Source organism: Mus caroli, unplaced genomic scaffold (assembly GCF_978045245.1).
Source record: "Mus caroli unplaced genomic scaffold, Mus_caroli_1 scaffold_8, whole genome shotgun sequence".
In the NCBI taxonomy this organism is placed as follows: Eukaryota; Metazoa; Chordata; class Mammalia; order Rodentia; family Muridae; genus Mus; species Mus caroli.
In genome coordinates this window covers 118,912,923-118,930,598 of record NW_028227263.1, presented here as the reverse complement: position 1 = coordinate 118,930,598, position 17,676 = coordinate 118,912,923, and the positions used below count along the sequence as shown (strand labels likewise).

General features: G+C 39.7%; 1 protein-coding gene across 3 annotated transcripts in view; it reads right to left on the bottom strand.

Annotated features, from left to right (window-relative positions):
• Positions 1-2,576: 2,576 nt before the first annotated feature.
• LOC110299026 (NACHT, LRR and PYD domains-containing protein 9C) overlaps positions 2,577-17,676 on the bottom strand; it is a 33,151-nt gene continuing 18,051 nt past the window's right edge. For all 3 annotated transcript variants that reach the window (XM_085840961.1, XM_085840963.1, XM_085840962.1), the window contains 4 exons: positions 15,640-15,810; positions 5,853-6,023; positions 5,152-5,322; positions 2,577-2,727 (listed from right to left, as the gene is read on the bottom strand). In XM_085840961.1, coding sequence (XP_085697087.1) covers positions 2,577-2,727; positions 5,152-5,322; positions 5,853-6,023; positions 15,640-15,810 — 664 coding nt within the window. The remainder of the gene's footprint in view (positions 2,728-5,151; positions 5,323-5,852; positions 6,024-15,639; positions 15,811-17,676) is intronic.

The following is a 17,676-nucleotide window of genomic DNA, read 5'->3' as shown; positions in this document are numbered from 1 at the left end:
GGGCCAGGAAGTGGGAGTGTATGGGTTTGGGAGCATGGCCGGGGTATAGTCTAGGGGGCTTTGGGGATAGCATTTGAAATGTAAAAGAAGAAAATATCTTTAAAAAAAAAAGAAAGAGGAGTGGCCCTGGGGAAGAATCGGGTATGGGAGAAGATTGAGGGAATGTACAGAGAGAGGGGTCAGGAAATTGAATAGAGCTGTGTAGCAATGGGGGATGGAGAACTGAGAGTAGCAACCAGAAAGTCCCAGATGCAAGGAAAGCAAGAGCCTCTCAGGACCCCACAGAGATGACATTAGCTGAAATATCCCACAAAGGGGAGGGAGAACCTGTGGAGAGCACATCCAGAGGTTAGGCATGCCCCCCTGATGGAGGGATGGTACCACACATACATCTCCAAACTTTTAACTCAGAATTGCTCCTGTCTAAAGGAAATACAGGGACAAAGAGTAGAGCAGAGACTGAATGAAAGGCCACCCAGTTCTGCCCCACCTGGGGATCCATTCCACATGCAGACACCAAACCAGGACACTATTATGGATGCCAACAAATACTTGCTAACAGGAGCCTGATAAAGCTGTCTCTTGAGAGGCTCTTCCAGATCCTGACATGTACAGAGGTGGATGCACACAGCCAACCATTGGAATGAGCACAGGGACCTCAATGGAGGAGTTAGGGAAAGGACTGAAGGAGCTGAAGGGTCCTTATCTGGCATCAATGGGAGGGGAGGCCCTTGGTCCTGTGAAGCCTTGATGCCCTAGAGTAGAAGAATGCTATGGTGGTTAGGCAGGAGTGGGTAGGTGGGTGGGGAGCACTCTTATAGAAGCGAGGTAAGGGATGATGGAATAGGAGGTTTGCAGAGGGGAACTGGGAAAGGGGATAACATTTGAAACTTAAATAAAGAATAGAAAAAAAAGAGTGAGACTGGGATGAGAGGAAAGGGGGAGGGATCTGGATGTAAGCTTAATAAATAAATTAATGGAAAAAAAGAAAATTAAAGAGGAGGGATTCTATTACATTAAGGAAGAAATCTACCTTGCCTTAAATGTATCAGAAGAAAATTAAAGCCAAATATTAGAGTGGTAATAAGTCAATTATTTCTATCAACAAAGCTCCCTGAACTAGTAATAATTTTTTCTAGTTTAAAAAAAATAATTTAAAGAATGGATAGATGACTTAGGGAATAAGAATATGTACTGTTCCTACAGAGGATTCAGGTCCAATTCTCCAGCACCCACCTGGCAGCTCATTAACATCTGTAACTATAGTTTCAGGGGACCTGATGCCTGCCCTCTAAACCTCTAAAATCTTCTGCACACACATGGCACGCACACACACACACACACACACACACACACACCCTGGACTCACTTAACCATAAAATGAATATTTTAAAAAGAAAAATAATTTAAATATTATTCAGTTGTCCTCAGACTTCCTAATGTTGCAACCCTCTAATACAGTTTTTCATGTGGTGGTGACCCTAAACAATAAAATTACTTCATTCCTACTTCAGAACTGTAGCTTTGCTACTGTTATGAATCATAATGTAAATATCTGATATGTAGGTTATTTGATATATAACCCCTTTCATGAACTACTACTTGAGAACAGTTAACAGATTAAAATTTAATATATTATTTAAACAGAACTGATCTATTTGTTGTAATTTATAGCAATTGCAATAGTGACTAAGAGTTAACATATAAAATGTCAAGTTTTAAAAGTTTGTGTGTATAATATCTGTGTGCATGCATGTATGTGCCTATGGAGGCTTGGAATGCAGATCAGATATCCTAGAGCTGGAGTGTGGAAGCACACAGTGTACTGCTAGGTTTTGAACTCTGATCTTCTGAAAAGTAAGGGACATTTAAATTTCTCATGTATATTTCCAGTCCCAAGAGTGAGTCCTAGGTCTGATCCCTAGAACTTAGAAAAGAGAAATTTTGAGGTCACTTTTCCAAAAATTATGGATCCATGTTTTTTTTTTTTTTTTTTTTTTGGTTTTTTTCGAGACAGGGTTTCTCTGTGTAGCCCTGGCTGTCCTAGCACTCACTTTGTAGACCAGGCTGGCCTCGAACTCAGAAATCCTCCTGCCTCTGCCTCCCGAGTGCTGGGATTAAAGGCGTGCACCACCACGCCCGGCTTTGGATCCATGTTTCTAAACATTGTCTTACTACTTTCTGCATCACAATGTTCCTGTATTTAAGGATCACAGAATGAACTACACACAGGAAGTTCAGGTGGATATTAGCTGCTCTGAGAATGACACCAACTGAAGACAAGTTACAGTTCTGGTTGGGAGTGATAGTTTAAAGAGGATCGGTGTCCATTAAGTTTCAAATTCCTACACTTTAAGACATTCATTGAGGAAACATTCATGTTTTCAAACACGCTTAGTGTTTATTAAATGTGCTTGTAATATAAACATTGCAAAGTGGTATGGGGAGATATAAAGAAGGGTGGGGGTGGGACAATGTGGAAGAACAGCCCTGGAAACAGCCACCACTACCATGGTGTGCAACTTGGGACAGGGTATATGGGAGAAACATAATAGAGGATAAGCCTTCATCACAGATCAATTCTTGCTGTGCCATACCGGACGAACACCCCTCTTTTCACGTTCCTCTTCAACCCAGGGAAAATGCAAAACATTCAGATTGTTATTTTTCTTTTCCACAGCTTGCAGTAATGTCTGTGATTCCTCAGAAAATACAGATTTGTCCAGTCTGGGGTGAAAAAAAGAAACTTCTGTTTACTACTTTTTAAAAAAAATCACTAATTTGTGTGTGTGTGTGTACAGATGCATGCTTCTCCAAATATGTGAAGGTCAGAATCCACCCTCCCTCTTCTACTATGGGAATTTTGGATTGTCAGGTGTGGCAGCAAGTGCCTTCACTCACTGAGCCATGTCAGCATCCCAAGTTTTTGTTGACAATCATTTGCCTCTCTTTACACCTATGACTGTCTCTCTGTCATCTGTTCCTAGGAATGAATGAATGAATGAATGAATGAATAAATAAATAAATAAATAAATAAATAAATAAATAAATAAATAAATGGAGGGAAAGCATCATTATTTCCCAGAGAGTAGAGACCCTTTCATTCATGTATATATGAATTCATATGAATTCATATATATATGAATTCATATATATGTGTGTATATACACATATATAATATATACATATATATTATATATGCATATAAAATATCAAGATATTAAAATTAAAGTTAAACAATATTGAAGCATAAATGGCTGTTTGTACCCACTCACTGTTTAAGTGCCTATGAGCATAATTTCTTACTCATGCATTATAACTTTACATAGTGTTGGCTTTCCTTAAACTTATGAACAATGGTGTAATTCATGTCCTAGCCACCAATCTTATAATTATTCATATTAAGTCTGTTCCTTTTGTGTTCCTATCAACTTTCTGTGAGACACTTAATGACATATCCTATACCTTAGCTCACCTATTCTCTTTGACTATTTCAACTATGCCATGATTACTAAACTTACCTAAAAAAAAAAAAAAAAACCCAATACTGATTCCACAGACAGTAAACATTGCCAAATGATTATTATCATTATATCTATATTTTAAAAATCAATGTGTTTATTTTTGAGAATTTCTTATGCATATAATATGTTTTGATCATATTCTTTCCCCGTTCCCTTCTCTGACCCTTCCACATTCTTTTCCAAATTTCATGTCCTTTTCCTGCCCAATAGCTCAGTGAATCTAACTAGAGATTTCCATAAATGTATGCTTTTAGGACCTTCCTCTGGAGAATATGCAACCTAGCAGGGTTGCATATTCTCCAATAATTACATCATTGAAAAGAACCAACTCTCCTTCCCCTTGAAGCCACTAAATGTAAATAACTCTTCAGCTAGGGGTAAGGTCTCAGAAGATCCTCCTCTATCTATGTTGGAATTTTGACTGGCTTGATTTTATGCAGGTCTTGTGGAGGCAACCTCTGCTACAGTCTGTTCATGTGTGTGTCTACCTTATTGAGCCTAGCAGGTGCTGCTTTATAGGTTATCTCCACCTCTTACCACCTTTCTATGCCTTCTTCAATATCGCCTGGAAGTAAAGGATCACAGATGTGGGCTTGGTTTTTTAATTTTTTGTCAAATAATGTCCTGAGAATGAATATTCAATATAATTAATAACATTTCTCTCTTGAAAATTTTCCTTTAGTTTTTTGACCATTAGTCTCCCTGAATTTTAAAACTTAAAACTGGAACACGGGTCTCTTTGAAAGTACAGCTGGCTTCCTCAAGCTTCTTCTCCCCTCTGTTTTTTCCTTGTCTGGTGACTATAAGCATGTGCTACGTCACCTTTAATTACACAAAGAGTTCACACTGATGTGCTGTGCTCTTTTAGATCTCTTGCTCAATTTCAGCTCCAGACTCTCCACCCTCTCCTTTGGTCAGTCCTGCCCCAACTATAGCATTCTTACCATGATTAACCATCTGAGCTAACACCCTAGAGCTCTTCCCTAATCCTTGCTTTAACATTACTCTTTATAGCCCTAGTACAGGATTTAAATCAACAGGGTGGAGGTGTGACAAAATATTCACACATATAAAGAAAATAGTTATAAAAATCAATTTGTCATTGAAAATGTGTTGTCTTGAGAGACCAACTGAATTACACAAGGTATACTATATATGTATATACTGAATAACACAAGGTATACTATATATGTGAATTTATATTTATAACCATTTATCTTTTTATTTCATGTCCAGTATATTATACCCTTGTGCATATGTACATGTATTTATTGGGGGGGGGGATAAATTACGATCTGTATATGAGAGAGAACATGTACCTTATTTCTTTCTGGTTGCCATACTTCTAAATCTACTCATTTTCTGCAATTTTTGTGATTTCATGCTTTAGAACAGAATGGCAACTTATAAAAATAAGCCGTATTATTTTTAAAAAATGACTGATGATATTTGAAGTAATCACCACCATAGGATGATTACCCATGAGTGCATAGGTATCAATCTGTTAATGTGTGACAGTGGGCCTACACAACAGAACTCCTCAACCCTGGAGCTGAGGTTATGAAAAGTGACACAGAAGAGCTTGTTTTGAAACCATTCCTGACCATGGGAGACAGTGTGTACTCACCCAAGCATATTCAGTTTACAGTGTTTGTGGTTCAGAGCCTCACAGAGCATCACCAGCCCAGAGTGATGCAAGGCATTCCAGTCCAGATTTAAGCTCTTCAATGTGTTGCAAGTGATAAGAGCCAATGCCAGGTCTTTACAACAGTCACTGCTGAACTCACACATGTCTAACCTGTGAGCAGGAATATTCCAGAAAAAGATTGTGTTGTTCAGTGCCAGATCCAGGCATCTGATCAAACATCTAGCCAATCCCAAATGTCCACATTACCAACACTGAGCAAATCCTTATTTCAAATCAAAGAGGTTGAGACCCACAAGTTGAAAAAAATGTTTAGCTCTCATGCCTCATTAAAGAAGCTTCATTTTGTCATGGACTGGATAATATGGAGACTCACATAGTCAACATTCAGAGAGGGTACAGTGTTCAAAGGCACAAATGAAGCATTTACATCAATCTCTCCCCTCAAGATTCAGGGGATACAACAGAAGAAGGGTCAGAAAGACTAGAGGAACCAGATATCGAGGTGGGGTAAGACAACAGGAGTATTGCATTCAATATCACAGCAGCTGTACAAGACCTGTGCATTTCCTCAAAATTTATGAGCCTATGCTAGTTGGACTTCTTAACCCTATTAATCCTCTAGCATTTCCTCATCAAGTTGTGAGTCCTCCCTCCCACCATGGCAGTTAAGAGAAACTCACCCAAGACACTGCAATTTACATTTAGGATGACACAGAGCTTCACATAACCGTTTGACACCAGTGTCTTGTATGTTATTGTTGCCAAGTTTCAGGGTCTTTAGATTTTTATTACAAGTAAGGACAGCTGAGATCTTTTCACAGCATTCTGAAGTTAAATAGCAACCAGGCAACCTGGGGAAAACATAGTTGTAAATACACTTACTCCCCAATCCTTTTGTTTTGTTTCATTTTTAATTTTATTTTTTAGAACTTCATATGAGTACTGCATCTACAGCCATCAATATCACTTCACCTCTTCCTCCATTTCCCCCCAGTACCCCTTTCATATCAACAATCTCTTCTTTAATTATTCTCATTACATGCATACATGTGATATATGTGTGTGCATGCACATATGTACATGTATATGCAACCTAATAAGTCCACTTAGTTTTGCTTGTATGTACATGTATCCAGGGGGTGGATAACCTAGGTTATAATGTCCCCTTGTGGAGAATGATTCTCCATTCCAGCGGCCATTATTCACTGGCCACATTTCATTTTCCCATTCTTGCCCCCTTTTTTAGATAGAATCTCATGTAAACAAGTCAGGCTTCAGACTCATTACATAGCTGAGGATGACTTTGAACTTCCTAACTTTATCCCCCAGTGCTGAGATTATAGTTATGTAGCTAACATAGCTTTTATTTAAGCCTGTGCTGGAGAGTCAAACTCAAAATTGGTGTATACAAAATAAGAATTCTATCAACTGAGCTATATCCCCAGTCCATGAAATTCCATCTTAACAGCTTGACTTATTTATATGAACCATAAAGTCCCAACTGGGGTCCTCTGCTCTACATTGGCTCACCTAAGATTTTCTGCAGCTTACCTAAGTTTTTCTCCTTTGATCTCTTTATGTGGTGTTTCTACTCTCATTACCTCTGGTTATAATACATATATCATTAAAAAATCAGTGGAGCTATATTATCACTGATTTCAGATTCATGTGCAATATCACCATGTGTTGAATTTCTCCCAGTAATTAATATAACATGTCCTTAAACCCTTCCTGAGCCTGAAGTTCATGGTTTCCCATGACACTTTAAATAATAGAGTGCGCTCTTCCGGTCAGAAAAGCACTGGGGTAGTTAGGGCGCAGGGTCGCCTGACACTCGCCAGCTACCCACAACACCCGCCACAGGATCTTAAGACTTCTGGTGAGTGGAACACAGCTTCTGCTCCAATCCAATTGTGCGCGGGACCTGAGACTGCATTAGTTAGGGAAGCAGAAACCGGCCTGAGTAGGGCCACAGGCCTCATCCAGCCGGATCAGCACCGGGGTAGCTAGAGCGCAGGGTCGGCTGACACCCGCCAGCTACCCACGACCCCCGCCACAGGATTTTGAGACTACTGGTGAGTGGAACACAGCTTCTGCTCCAGTCCAATCACGCGGGACCTGAGACTGCTTTGGTTGGGGAGGCAGAAATCCGGCCTACGTAGGGCCACAAGCCTCTTCCGGTCAGAAAAGCACCGGGGTAGCTAGGGAGCAGGGTCTGCTGACACTCGCCAGCTACCCACAACACCCGCCACAGGATCTTAAGACTTCTGGAGAGTGGAACACAGCTTCTGCTCCAATCCAATTGCCCGCGGGACCTGAGACTGCATTAGTTAGGGAAGCAGAAAATCTGCCTGAGTAGGACCACAGGCCTCTTCCGGCTGGACCAGCACCGGGGTACCGTCAGCTACCCACGACCCCCGCCACAGGATTTTGAGACTGCTGGTGAGTGGAACACAGCTTCTGCTCCAATCTTTAAACAGTGACAACGACAACAACTAACCCCAGAGATTACCAGATGGCAAAAGGTAAACGTATTAATCTTACTAACGGAAACCAAGACCACTCACCATCATCAGAACCCAGCACTCCCACTTCGCCCAGTCCAGGGCACCCCAACACACCGGAAAAGCTAGACACAGATCTAAAAGCATATCTCCTGATGATGGTAGAGGAGTTCAAGAAGGACTTTAATAACACACTTAAAGAAATACAAAGGAACACTGGTAAACAGGTAGAAGACAGTAAAGAGGAAGCACAAAAATCCCTTAAAGAATTGCAGGAGAACACTGCTAAAGAGTTACAAATCCTTAAAGAAAAACAGGATAACATAATCAAACAGGTAGAAGTCCTTAATGAAAAACAGGAAAACACATCCAAACAGATGATGGAAATGAACAAAACCATACTAGACCTAAAAAGGGAAGTAGACACAATAAAGAAAACCCAAAATGAGGCAACACTGGAGATAGAAACCCTAGGAAAGAAATCTGGAACCATAGATACTAGCATCAGCAACAGAATACAAGAGATGGAAGAGAGAATCTCAGGTGCAGAAGATTCCATAGAGAACATCGGCACAACAATCAAGGAAAATGTAAAATGCAAAAAGATCCTAACTCAAAACATCCAAGAAATACAGGACACAATGAGAAGACCAAACCTACGGATAATAGGAGTGGATGAAAATGAAGATTTTCAACTCAAAGGACCAGCAAACATCTTCAACAAAATTATAGAAGAAAACTTCCCAAATCTAAAGAAAGAGATGCCCATGAACATACAAGAAGCCTACAGAACTCCAAATAGGCTGGACCAGAAAAGAAATACCTCCCGACACATAATAATCAGAACAACAAATGCTCTAAATAAAGATAGAATAATAAAAGCAGTAAGAGAAAAAGGCCAAGTAACATATAAAGGCAAGCCTATCAGAATTACACCAGATTTTTCACCACAGACTATGAAAGCCAGAAGATCCTGGACGGATGTTATACAGACACTAAAAGAACACAAATTCCAGCCCAGGCTACTATACCCAGCCAAACTCTCAATTAACATAGATGGAGAAACCAAAGTATTCCACGACAAAACTAAATTCACACATTATCTCTCCACGAATCCAGCCCTTCAAAGGATAATAACAGAAAAAAACCAATACAAGGACAGGAACCACGCCCTAGAAACAACAAGAAGGTAATCCCTCAACAAACCTAAAAGAAGACAGCCACAAAAACAGAATGCCAACTTTAACAACAAAAATAACAGGAAACAACAATTACTTTTCCTTAATATCTCTTAATATCAATGGACTCAACTCCCCGATAAAAAGACATAGACTAACAAACTGGCTACACAAAAAAGACCCAACATTTTGCTGCTTACAGGAAACTCATCTCAGAGAAAAAGATAGACACTACCTCAGAATGAAAGGCTGGAAAACGATTTTCCAAGCAAATGGTATGAAGAAACAAGCTGGGGTAGCCATTCTAATATCTGATAAGATTGACTTCCAACCCAAAGTCATTAAAAAAGAGAGGGAGGGACACTTCATACTCATCAAAGGTAAAGTCCTCCAAGAGGAACTATCAATCCTGAATATCTATGCACCAAATACAAAGGCAGCCACATTCATTAAAGAAACTTTAGTAAATCTCAAAGCACACATTGCACCTCATACAATAATAGTGGGAGACTTCAACACACCACTTTCACCAATGGACAGATCATGGAAACAGAAACTAAACAGGGACACAGAGAAACTAAGAGAAATTATGAATTAAATGGATCTGGCAGATATCTACAGAACATTCTACCCTAAAACAAAAGGATATACCTTCTTCTCAGCACCTCATGGGACCTTCTCCAAATTTGACCACATAATTGGTCACAAAACAGGCCTCAACAGATACAAAAATATTGAAATTGTCCCATGCATCCTAGCAGATCACCATGGACTAAGGCTGATCTTCAATAACAAAATAAATAATAGAAAGCCAACCTTCACGTGGAAACTGAACAACACTCTTCTCAATGATACCTTGGTCAAGGAAGAAATAACGAAAGAAATTAAGGACTTTTTAGAGTTCAATGAAAATGAAGCCACAACATACCCAAACTTATGGGACGCAATGAAAGCATTTCTAAGAGGAAAACTCATAGCTCTGAGTGCCTCCAAAAGGAAACTAGAGAGAGCACACATTAGCAGCTTGACAACATACCTAAAAGCACTAGAACAAAAGGAAGCAAATTCACCCAAGAGGAGTAGACAGCAGGAAATAATCAAACTCAGGGGCGAAATCAACCAAGTGGAAACAAGAAAAACTATTCAAAGAATCAACCAATCAAGGAGCTGGTTCGTTGAGAAAATCAACAAGATAGATAAACCCTTAGCCAGACTCACTAGAGGGCACAGGGAAAGCATCCTAATTAACAAAATCAGAAATGAAAAAGGAGACATAACAACAGATCCTGAAGACATCCAAAACACCATCAGATCCTTCTACCAAAGGCTATACTCAACAAAACTGGAGAACCTGGATGAAATGGAGAAGTTCCTAGACAGATACCAGGTACCAAAGTTGAATCAAGATCAGGTTAATGGTCTAAACAGCCCTATATCCCCCAAAGAAATAGAAGCAGTCATTAATAGTCTCCCAACTAAAAAAAGCCCAGGGCCAGATGGGTTTACTGCAGAGTTCTATCAGACCTTCAAAGAAGATCTAATCCCAGTTCTTCACAAACTATTCCACAAAATAGAAACAGAAGGTACTCTACCCAACTCATTCTATGAAGCCACAATTACTCTGATACCTAAACCACAAAAACACCCAACAAAGATAGAAAACTTCAGACCAATATCCCTTATGAATATTGATGCAAAAATCCTCAATAAAGTTCTTGCTAACCAAATCCAAGAACACATCAAAACAATCATCCATCCTGACCAAGTAGGTTTCATCCCAGGGATGCAGGGATGGTTCAATATACGGAAATCCATCAACGTAATCCAGTATATAAACAAACTCAAAGACAAAAACCACATGGTCATCTCGTTAGATGCGGAAAAAGCATTTGACAAGATCCAACACCCATTCATGATAAAAGTCTTGGAAAGATCAGGAATTCAAGGCCCATACCTAAACATGATAAAAGCAATCTACAGCAAACCAGTAGCCAACATCAAAGTAAATGGTGAGAAGCTTGAAGCAATCCCTCTAAAATCAGGGACTAGACAAGGCTGTCCACTTTCTCCATACCTATTCAACATTGTACTTGAGGTCCTAGCCAGAGCAATTCGACAACAAAAGGAGATCAAAGGGATACAATGAAGTCAAAATATCACTCTTTGCAGATGATATGATAGTATATATAAGTGACCCTAAAAATTCCACCAGAGAACTCCTAAGCCTGATAAACAGCTTCGGTGAAGTAGCTGGATATAAAATTAACTCAAACAAATCAATGGCCTTTCTCTACACAAAGAATAAACAGGCTGAGAAAGAAATTAGGGAAACAACACCCTTCTCAATAGTCACAAATAATATTAAATATCTTGGCGTGACTCTAACTAAGGAAGTGAAAGATCTGTATAATAAAAACTTCAAGTCTCTGAAGAAAGAAATTATAGAAGATCTCAGAAGATGGAAAGATCTCCCATGCCCATGGATTGGCAGGATCAACATTGTAAAAATGGCTATCTTGTCAAAAGCAATCTACAGATTCAATGCAATCCCCATCAAAATTCCAAATCAATTCTTCAACGAATTAGAAAGTGCAATCTGCAAATTCATCTGGAATAACAAAAAAACCTAGGATAGCAAAAACTCTTCTCAAGAATAAAAGAACCTCTGGTGGAATCACCATGCCGTACCTAAAGCTCTACTACAGAGCAATTGTGATAAAAACTGCATGGTACTGGTATAGTAACAGACAAATAGACCAATGGAATAGAATTGAAGACCCAGAAATGAACCCACACACCTACGGTCACTTGATCTTCGACAAGGGAGCTAAAAACATCCAGTGGAAGAAAGACAGCATTTTCAACAAATGGTGCTGGCACAACTGGTTGTTAACATGTAGAAGAATGCGAATCGATCCATTCCTATCTCCTTGTACTAAGGTCAAGTCTAAGTGGATCAAGGAACTTCACATAAAACCAGAGACACTGAAACTTATAGAGGAGAAAGTGGGGAAAAGCCTTGAAGATATGGGCACAGGGGAAAAATTCCTGAATAGAACAGTAATGGCTTGTGCTGTAAGATCGAGAATTGACAAGTGGGACCTCATGTAACTGCAAAGCTTCTGCAAGGCTAAAGACACCATCAATAAGACAAAAAAACCACCAACAGATTGGGAAAGGATCTTTACCTATCCTAAATCAGATAAGGGACTAATATCCAATATATATAAAGAACTCAAGAAGGTGGACTCCAGAAAGTCAAATAACCCCATTAAAAAATGGGGCTCAGAACTGAACAAAGAATTCTCACCTGAGGAATACCGAATGGCAGAGAAGCACCTGAAAAAATGTTCAACATCCTTAATCATCAGGGAAATGCAAATCAAAACAACCCTGAGATTCCACCTCACACCAGTCAGAATGGCTAAGATCAAAAATTCAGGTGACAGCAGATGCTGGTGAGGATGTGGAGAAAGTGGAACACTCCTCCATTGTTGGTGGGATTGCAAGCTTGTACAACCACTCTGGAAATCAGTCTGGCGGTTCCTCAGAAAATTGGACATAGTACTACCGGAGGATCCAGCAATACCTCTCCTGGGCATATATCCAGAAGATGTCCCAACCGGTAAAAAGGACACATGCTCCACTATGTTCATAGCAGCCCTATTTATAATAGCCAGAAGGTGGAAAGGACCCAGATGTCCCTCAACAGAGGAATGGATACAGAGATTATGGTACATTTACACAATGGAGTACTACTCAGCTATTAAAAAGAATGAATTTATGAAATTCCTAGCCAAATGGATGGACCTGGAGGGCATCATCTTGAGTGAAGTAACACAATCACAAAAGAACTCACACAATATGTATTCACTGATAAGTGGATATTAGCCCAAAACTTAGGATACCCAAGATATAAGATACAATTTGCTAAACGCACGAAACTCAAGAAGAATGAATACCAAAGTGTGGACACTGTGCCCCTTCTTAGAATTGGGAATAAAACACCCAGGGAAGGAGTTACAGAGACAAAGTTCGTAGCTGTGATGAAAGGATGGACCATTTAGAGACTGCCGTATCCAGGGATCCATCCTATAAGCAGCTTCTAAATGCTGACACCATTGCATACACTAGCAAGATTTTGCTGAAAGGACCCAAATATAGCTGTCTCTTGTGAGACGATGCCAGGGCCTAGCAAACACAGTAGTGGATGTTCACAGTCAGCTATTGGATGTATCACAGGGCTCCCAATGGAGAAGCTAGAGAAAGTACCCAAAGAGCTAAAGGGATCTGCAACCCTATTGTTGGAACAACATGATGTACTAACCAGAACCCCGGAGCTCTTGTCTCTAGCTGCATATGTATCGAAAGATGGCCTAGTCGGCCATCAATGGAAAGAGAGGCCCATTGGACTTGCGAACTTTATATGCCCCAATATAGGGGAATGCCAGGGCCAAAAGAATGGGAATGGGTGGGTAGGGAAGTGGGGGGCGCTATGGGGGACTTTGGGGATAGCATTGGAAATGTAATTGAGGAAAATATGTAATAAAAATATTAAAAATTAAAAAAAAATAATAGAGTGCTACACACACTCCAGTGAAGTTTGCTTGGCAGGCCGAGAGGCCTGGAAACACTCACGAGGCAAAGAGTTTCACGGAAACTCACCTCCTGGAGCGTTGGCATTCTCATTAACCCATATACTCATACCCTATCCCCGAGTTAGTCTGGTGTATGGATCCACGTGCTCCCTTTTAGTATTATTTTATTATAAGTGCCTTTTAAGATTGAATTCTGATATAGTTAAGTCTCCCACCAGTGTTCCAATGTGCCAGAAGCCAATGAGCTTGGAATCCGGTAGAAATGCAGTAAGGAAGTTACCTATTCAGTAACCAATTAAGCATTACAAAAGACAGAGTCAGCAGCTCAGGGCTGGTCTGCAGAGTAGTTAGTAAGGACAGCAGCTCAGGGCTGGTCTGCAGAGTATTTACCATGAAAGAGCCAGGGAATCCCACTGAGATAGAAATCTTCAGTACAGGCTACATTGCATATTAGAAGCAAGTTGGTGAATTCGTCTGACAAATGGAGATTCTCCACAGATACTTAAAAGTTACACTCATACTAGAAATTATCAGGGCCCAGGAAATAGGGGGGTTGTGGTATTTCAGTATTCATGAGAAGGTCTGCTAAAGTAGAAACCCTGGTGGTGGGCTTAACAATAGACTAGTTTTACACTTGGCTCCCTTCTTAGTGACAGTGGTCTGGTTCCCGCCTTCTTTTGATGTATACATTCCTTTTGTATTATGTCACTGTAACTTAGTGGATTGTATCTCATCTGGTTTTTTGCTATTCTGCTGTAAAAAAAGTTTGATGCTTGACCTGAAAAAATACATTCAGATTCTACACAATCTCCTGTGTGCATCTGTCTGTCATTCCTGCTGACTCCTTGCACATCTGTACCCAGAGACCCGTCCACGCAGACAAAGGGACCCAGAGGGTCTGTGACAATAGAGATGTTGAGGGACAAAAGGAATATAGTTGGTATAAGATAGGTAAGGAATTGAGAATACATAGATTATGCATATATGTTAATTATAGACATTAGGCAGATGTATGTTAGATGAATAATGAACATATACAAATTAGTAGATATATAGATTGTAATGTAAAGTGATTTGCAAATGAATATATGAAGAGGTTGATGATATGTAAGTAAGACAATAAATTTTTAAATGTTAGACAAAGGAGACATGTTGATTTCATAGATTACAGATAATAATTGGGTGGATATGAGATAGGCAGATAGATATGTAAATATATACAAGACACATGCATAGAGTCATGAGTGATCGAGGTATATATACATATGGATTTATGTAGGGATATATGTATGTATAAAATAGCTCTCAAGCATGGAAGAATTTTACTCTCCAGGGGATTCTTATAGCATCTAGATGTACATTGGTCTGCCACCCTAGGCCAGAGAGTGCTACTGGAATCTAAATGATATAAAAATACTATTAACATCTCCTCAAACCCTTCCTGGACCAGCTTATATGGCATCTAGATGTACTTTGGTTTGCCACCCCATGACAGAGAGTGCTACTGGCATCTAATTGATAAAGACATACTACTAAAACCAATAGTGTAAAGATTTAGAAACTGTGATCTTCATATATAAACACAATATCTCTGTGCCTGATATACATACATGCCCATCACTTCAATTCTGTCATATGAGGTCTATACTTAATCTCCTTATCTATCAAGAGAGAGGAGTTACAATAAACTGGTTGCTACAGTATGTTGAGAAAGACTGATATCCTTCTTGCTCATACCTTGACATACCTTCTTTTTCACTTGTGTCAGTGTACATGAGCCCATGTGAGTGTATGTGTACATGTTGGGAGGGGTGTCTACCCATGGAGGCCAGTAAAGGACATTGGTTCCCTTGATGCTGTAGTTACAGGTGATTGTGACCTATCAAACATGGGTGCTAGAATGCAGAGTCTGGTCCTTATGACTCATTAACAAGTGCTCTCAACCACTAAGTCATCTCTCAAGCCTTGATAGAGTGTAAATGTTTTACCATGTGATCAAGCAGTACTCTCTGGGGACTCATCCTCTTAACCCAATGACGAAGGACTCCATATCTTAAGATAGGTATTATGGGTGGCAGGCCTAAGACAATTTCTAAGTCACAATGACATTCAGACAATGCTATCCTATTTTCTGAATGCCAACATCGGAAATAGCACCCCCAGCAATAAATGAAAGCATAGTCCTACCATAATTCCTTGAGGGTGCAGTTTGGATATTTCAAAGCTTCACACAGAAGGTTCACTCCAACATCTTCCAGGAAATTTGATCCCAGATCAAGGAGAGAGAGGTGTTTGTTGCTCAAAAGAGCTTCATAGAGATGTCCACAGGCAATAAATGTGAGACAGCAGTAAGACAACCTGAAAGAGGATCGCATGTCAGCAACTTACTGTTGAATTCACATGCCTCCTCAGTTTTTCATGTTCTTCCTATACTGAATTTCTACTTTGCATGAAAAACAAACTGAAATAGTCTGGTGAGATAGCTAAACACTCTTGCTACCAAGCCTGAGGACCATCTGGGGAACCTTGCTATAAGGTAGTAGTCCCTCAGGAATGGGTGGCTTTCAGAGCTTGGCACCTGGTTGGCCTTGTGTGCCCTTGTCTAACAGGTGACATTGTACAGAGCTCTCTGCAAGGTTGTATAACTCAGCACATCCATCCTACTCTGGCTTCCCACCTAGATGATAATTAGGTCCTGTAGTATAATCAATCAGCCCATACTGCTCCTTTGATGGCATGACCAATTAGTGCTTTCCACCTGTACCCCTAAAAATCCCTTCTATGCCCTATCCCTGAAACAATAAACTAGACTTGTCTTGTTCTAGCAGTCTCTGCATATCATGCTGTCCATATTCATGGCCGTCTGAACTGTGATCTCCACCTCTGGCCCCTTTCTCCTCTCAGACTGGTGGCCACAAGGACCTGAGTTAATTCCCATAGGATAGAAGCAAATAACCAAATCCCACAAAATTGTCTTCTGTCCTTCATATGTTTGCAAGTTCTCTCTCTCTCTCTCTCTCTCTCTCTCTCTCTCTCTCTCTCTCTCTCTCTCTTGGGATAGAGACATTTTCAAATATTTTTGAAAAACTAGATCACCACAGATGTAGGCAAAATTGACTGTTGATTTACCTGACAACTTATTTGTAGAACAGGAAGTTGACTAATATTTCCACCCATACAAGAAATTTATCATTTATGATAAATCCTTTTCTAGTGACTCCATTAAGTTTTTTCATTATACTCTTTTGTTGTCTGTGTGTGTGTGCATGTGCATGTATGTGCGATTGCTTGTGCCTGAGCCTGTGTGTGTGCCTGTGCATCTGTCTGTCTGTCTGTCTGTCTGTCTCTGTACACATGCATGTGGAGATCAGAGGACAGCTCAGATGACATACTCAGGAACACAAGGAATCTCCTTTGAGATAATGTCTCTCACTGGCCTGCAACTCATTTATTAGACTTAGCTGGTTGTCCAGCGAGCCCCAGGGATCCATCCTGCTGCCTCCAGTTCCTCAGTGTGTCACTAGCCCTGGACTTTTCACATGTGTTCTGGTGATCAAATTCAAGTCATTATGTTTGAGTGGCCAAGCGTTTTTACCAACTTAGCTCCTACTCCAGCCAAATCCTATTATTTTAAATAATTTTCCCAATCCTGTTACTTGTATGGGTTAAAGGCTGGTATTTTAAAGACTAATATTTAAGGCAACTCGTGATCAGTGTAGCTCTTTATAATTACTACTCACCAAGTATAAATTTAATCTACTACATAATATCAAATGGTAATTACATAACCAAAAAATTTTGTCTGGTAATGTAATTTTTTTCTCTCTTTTGAAACATTATTCAACTTTTTATAGTGCATTCTTTTCTCCCTTTCTTTCACAAACATCATTTCAAGACTGGAGTGTTAGTTCAACATTTATAATCACTTTCTGATCTTGCAGAGGACTGGGGTTCATTTCCAAGCACCCGCACAACAGTTATGTGTTGCTCATAACCTCCTATGATTACAATGCCAAGGACTAATGACCTCCTTTGACTTCTGCATTCTCATTTACATACAACTTATGCATACATATAAACCTATGCAAGGACAAACATACATACACATAAAATTAGTAGGGAAATAAATAAACATTTATTTTATTTCATATTAAGCATTCCTTAATTAAAGTGGAAGTATGTGATGTTCCAAAATACAAAATGTTTTCAACATCCCATGCATGA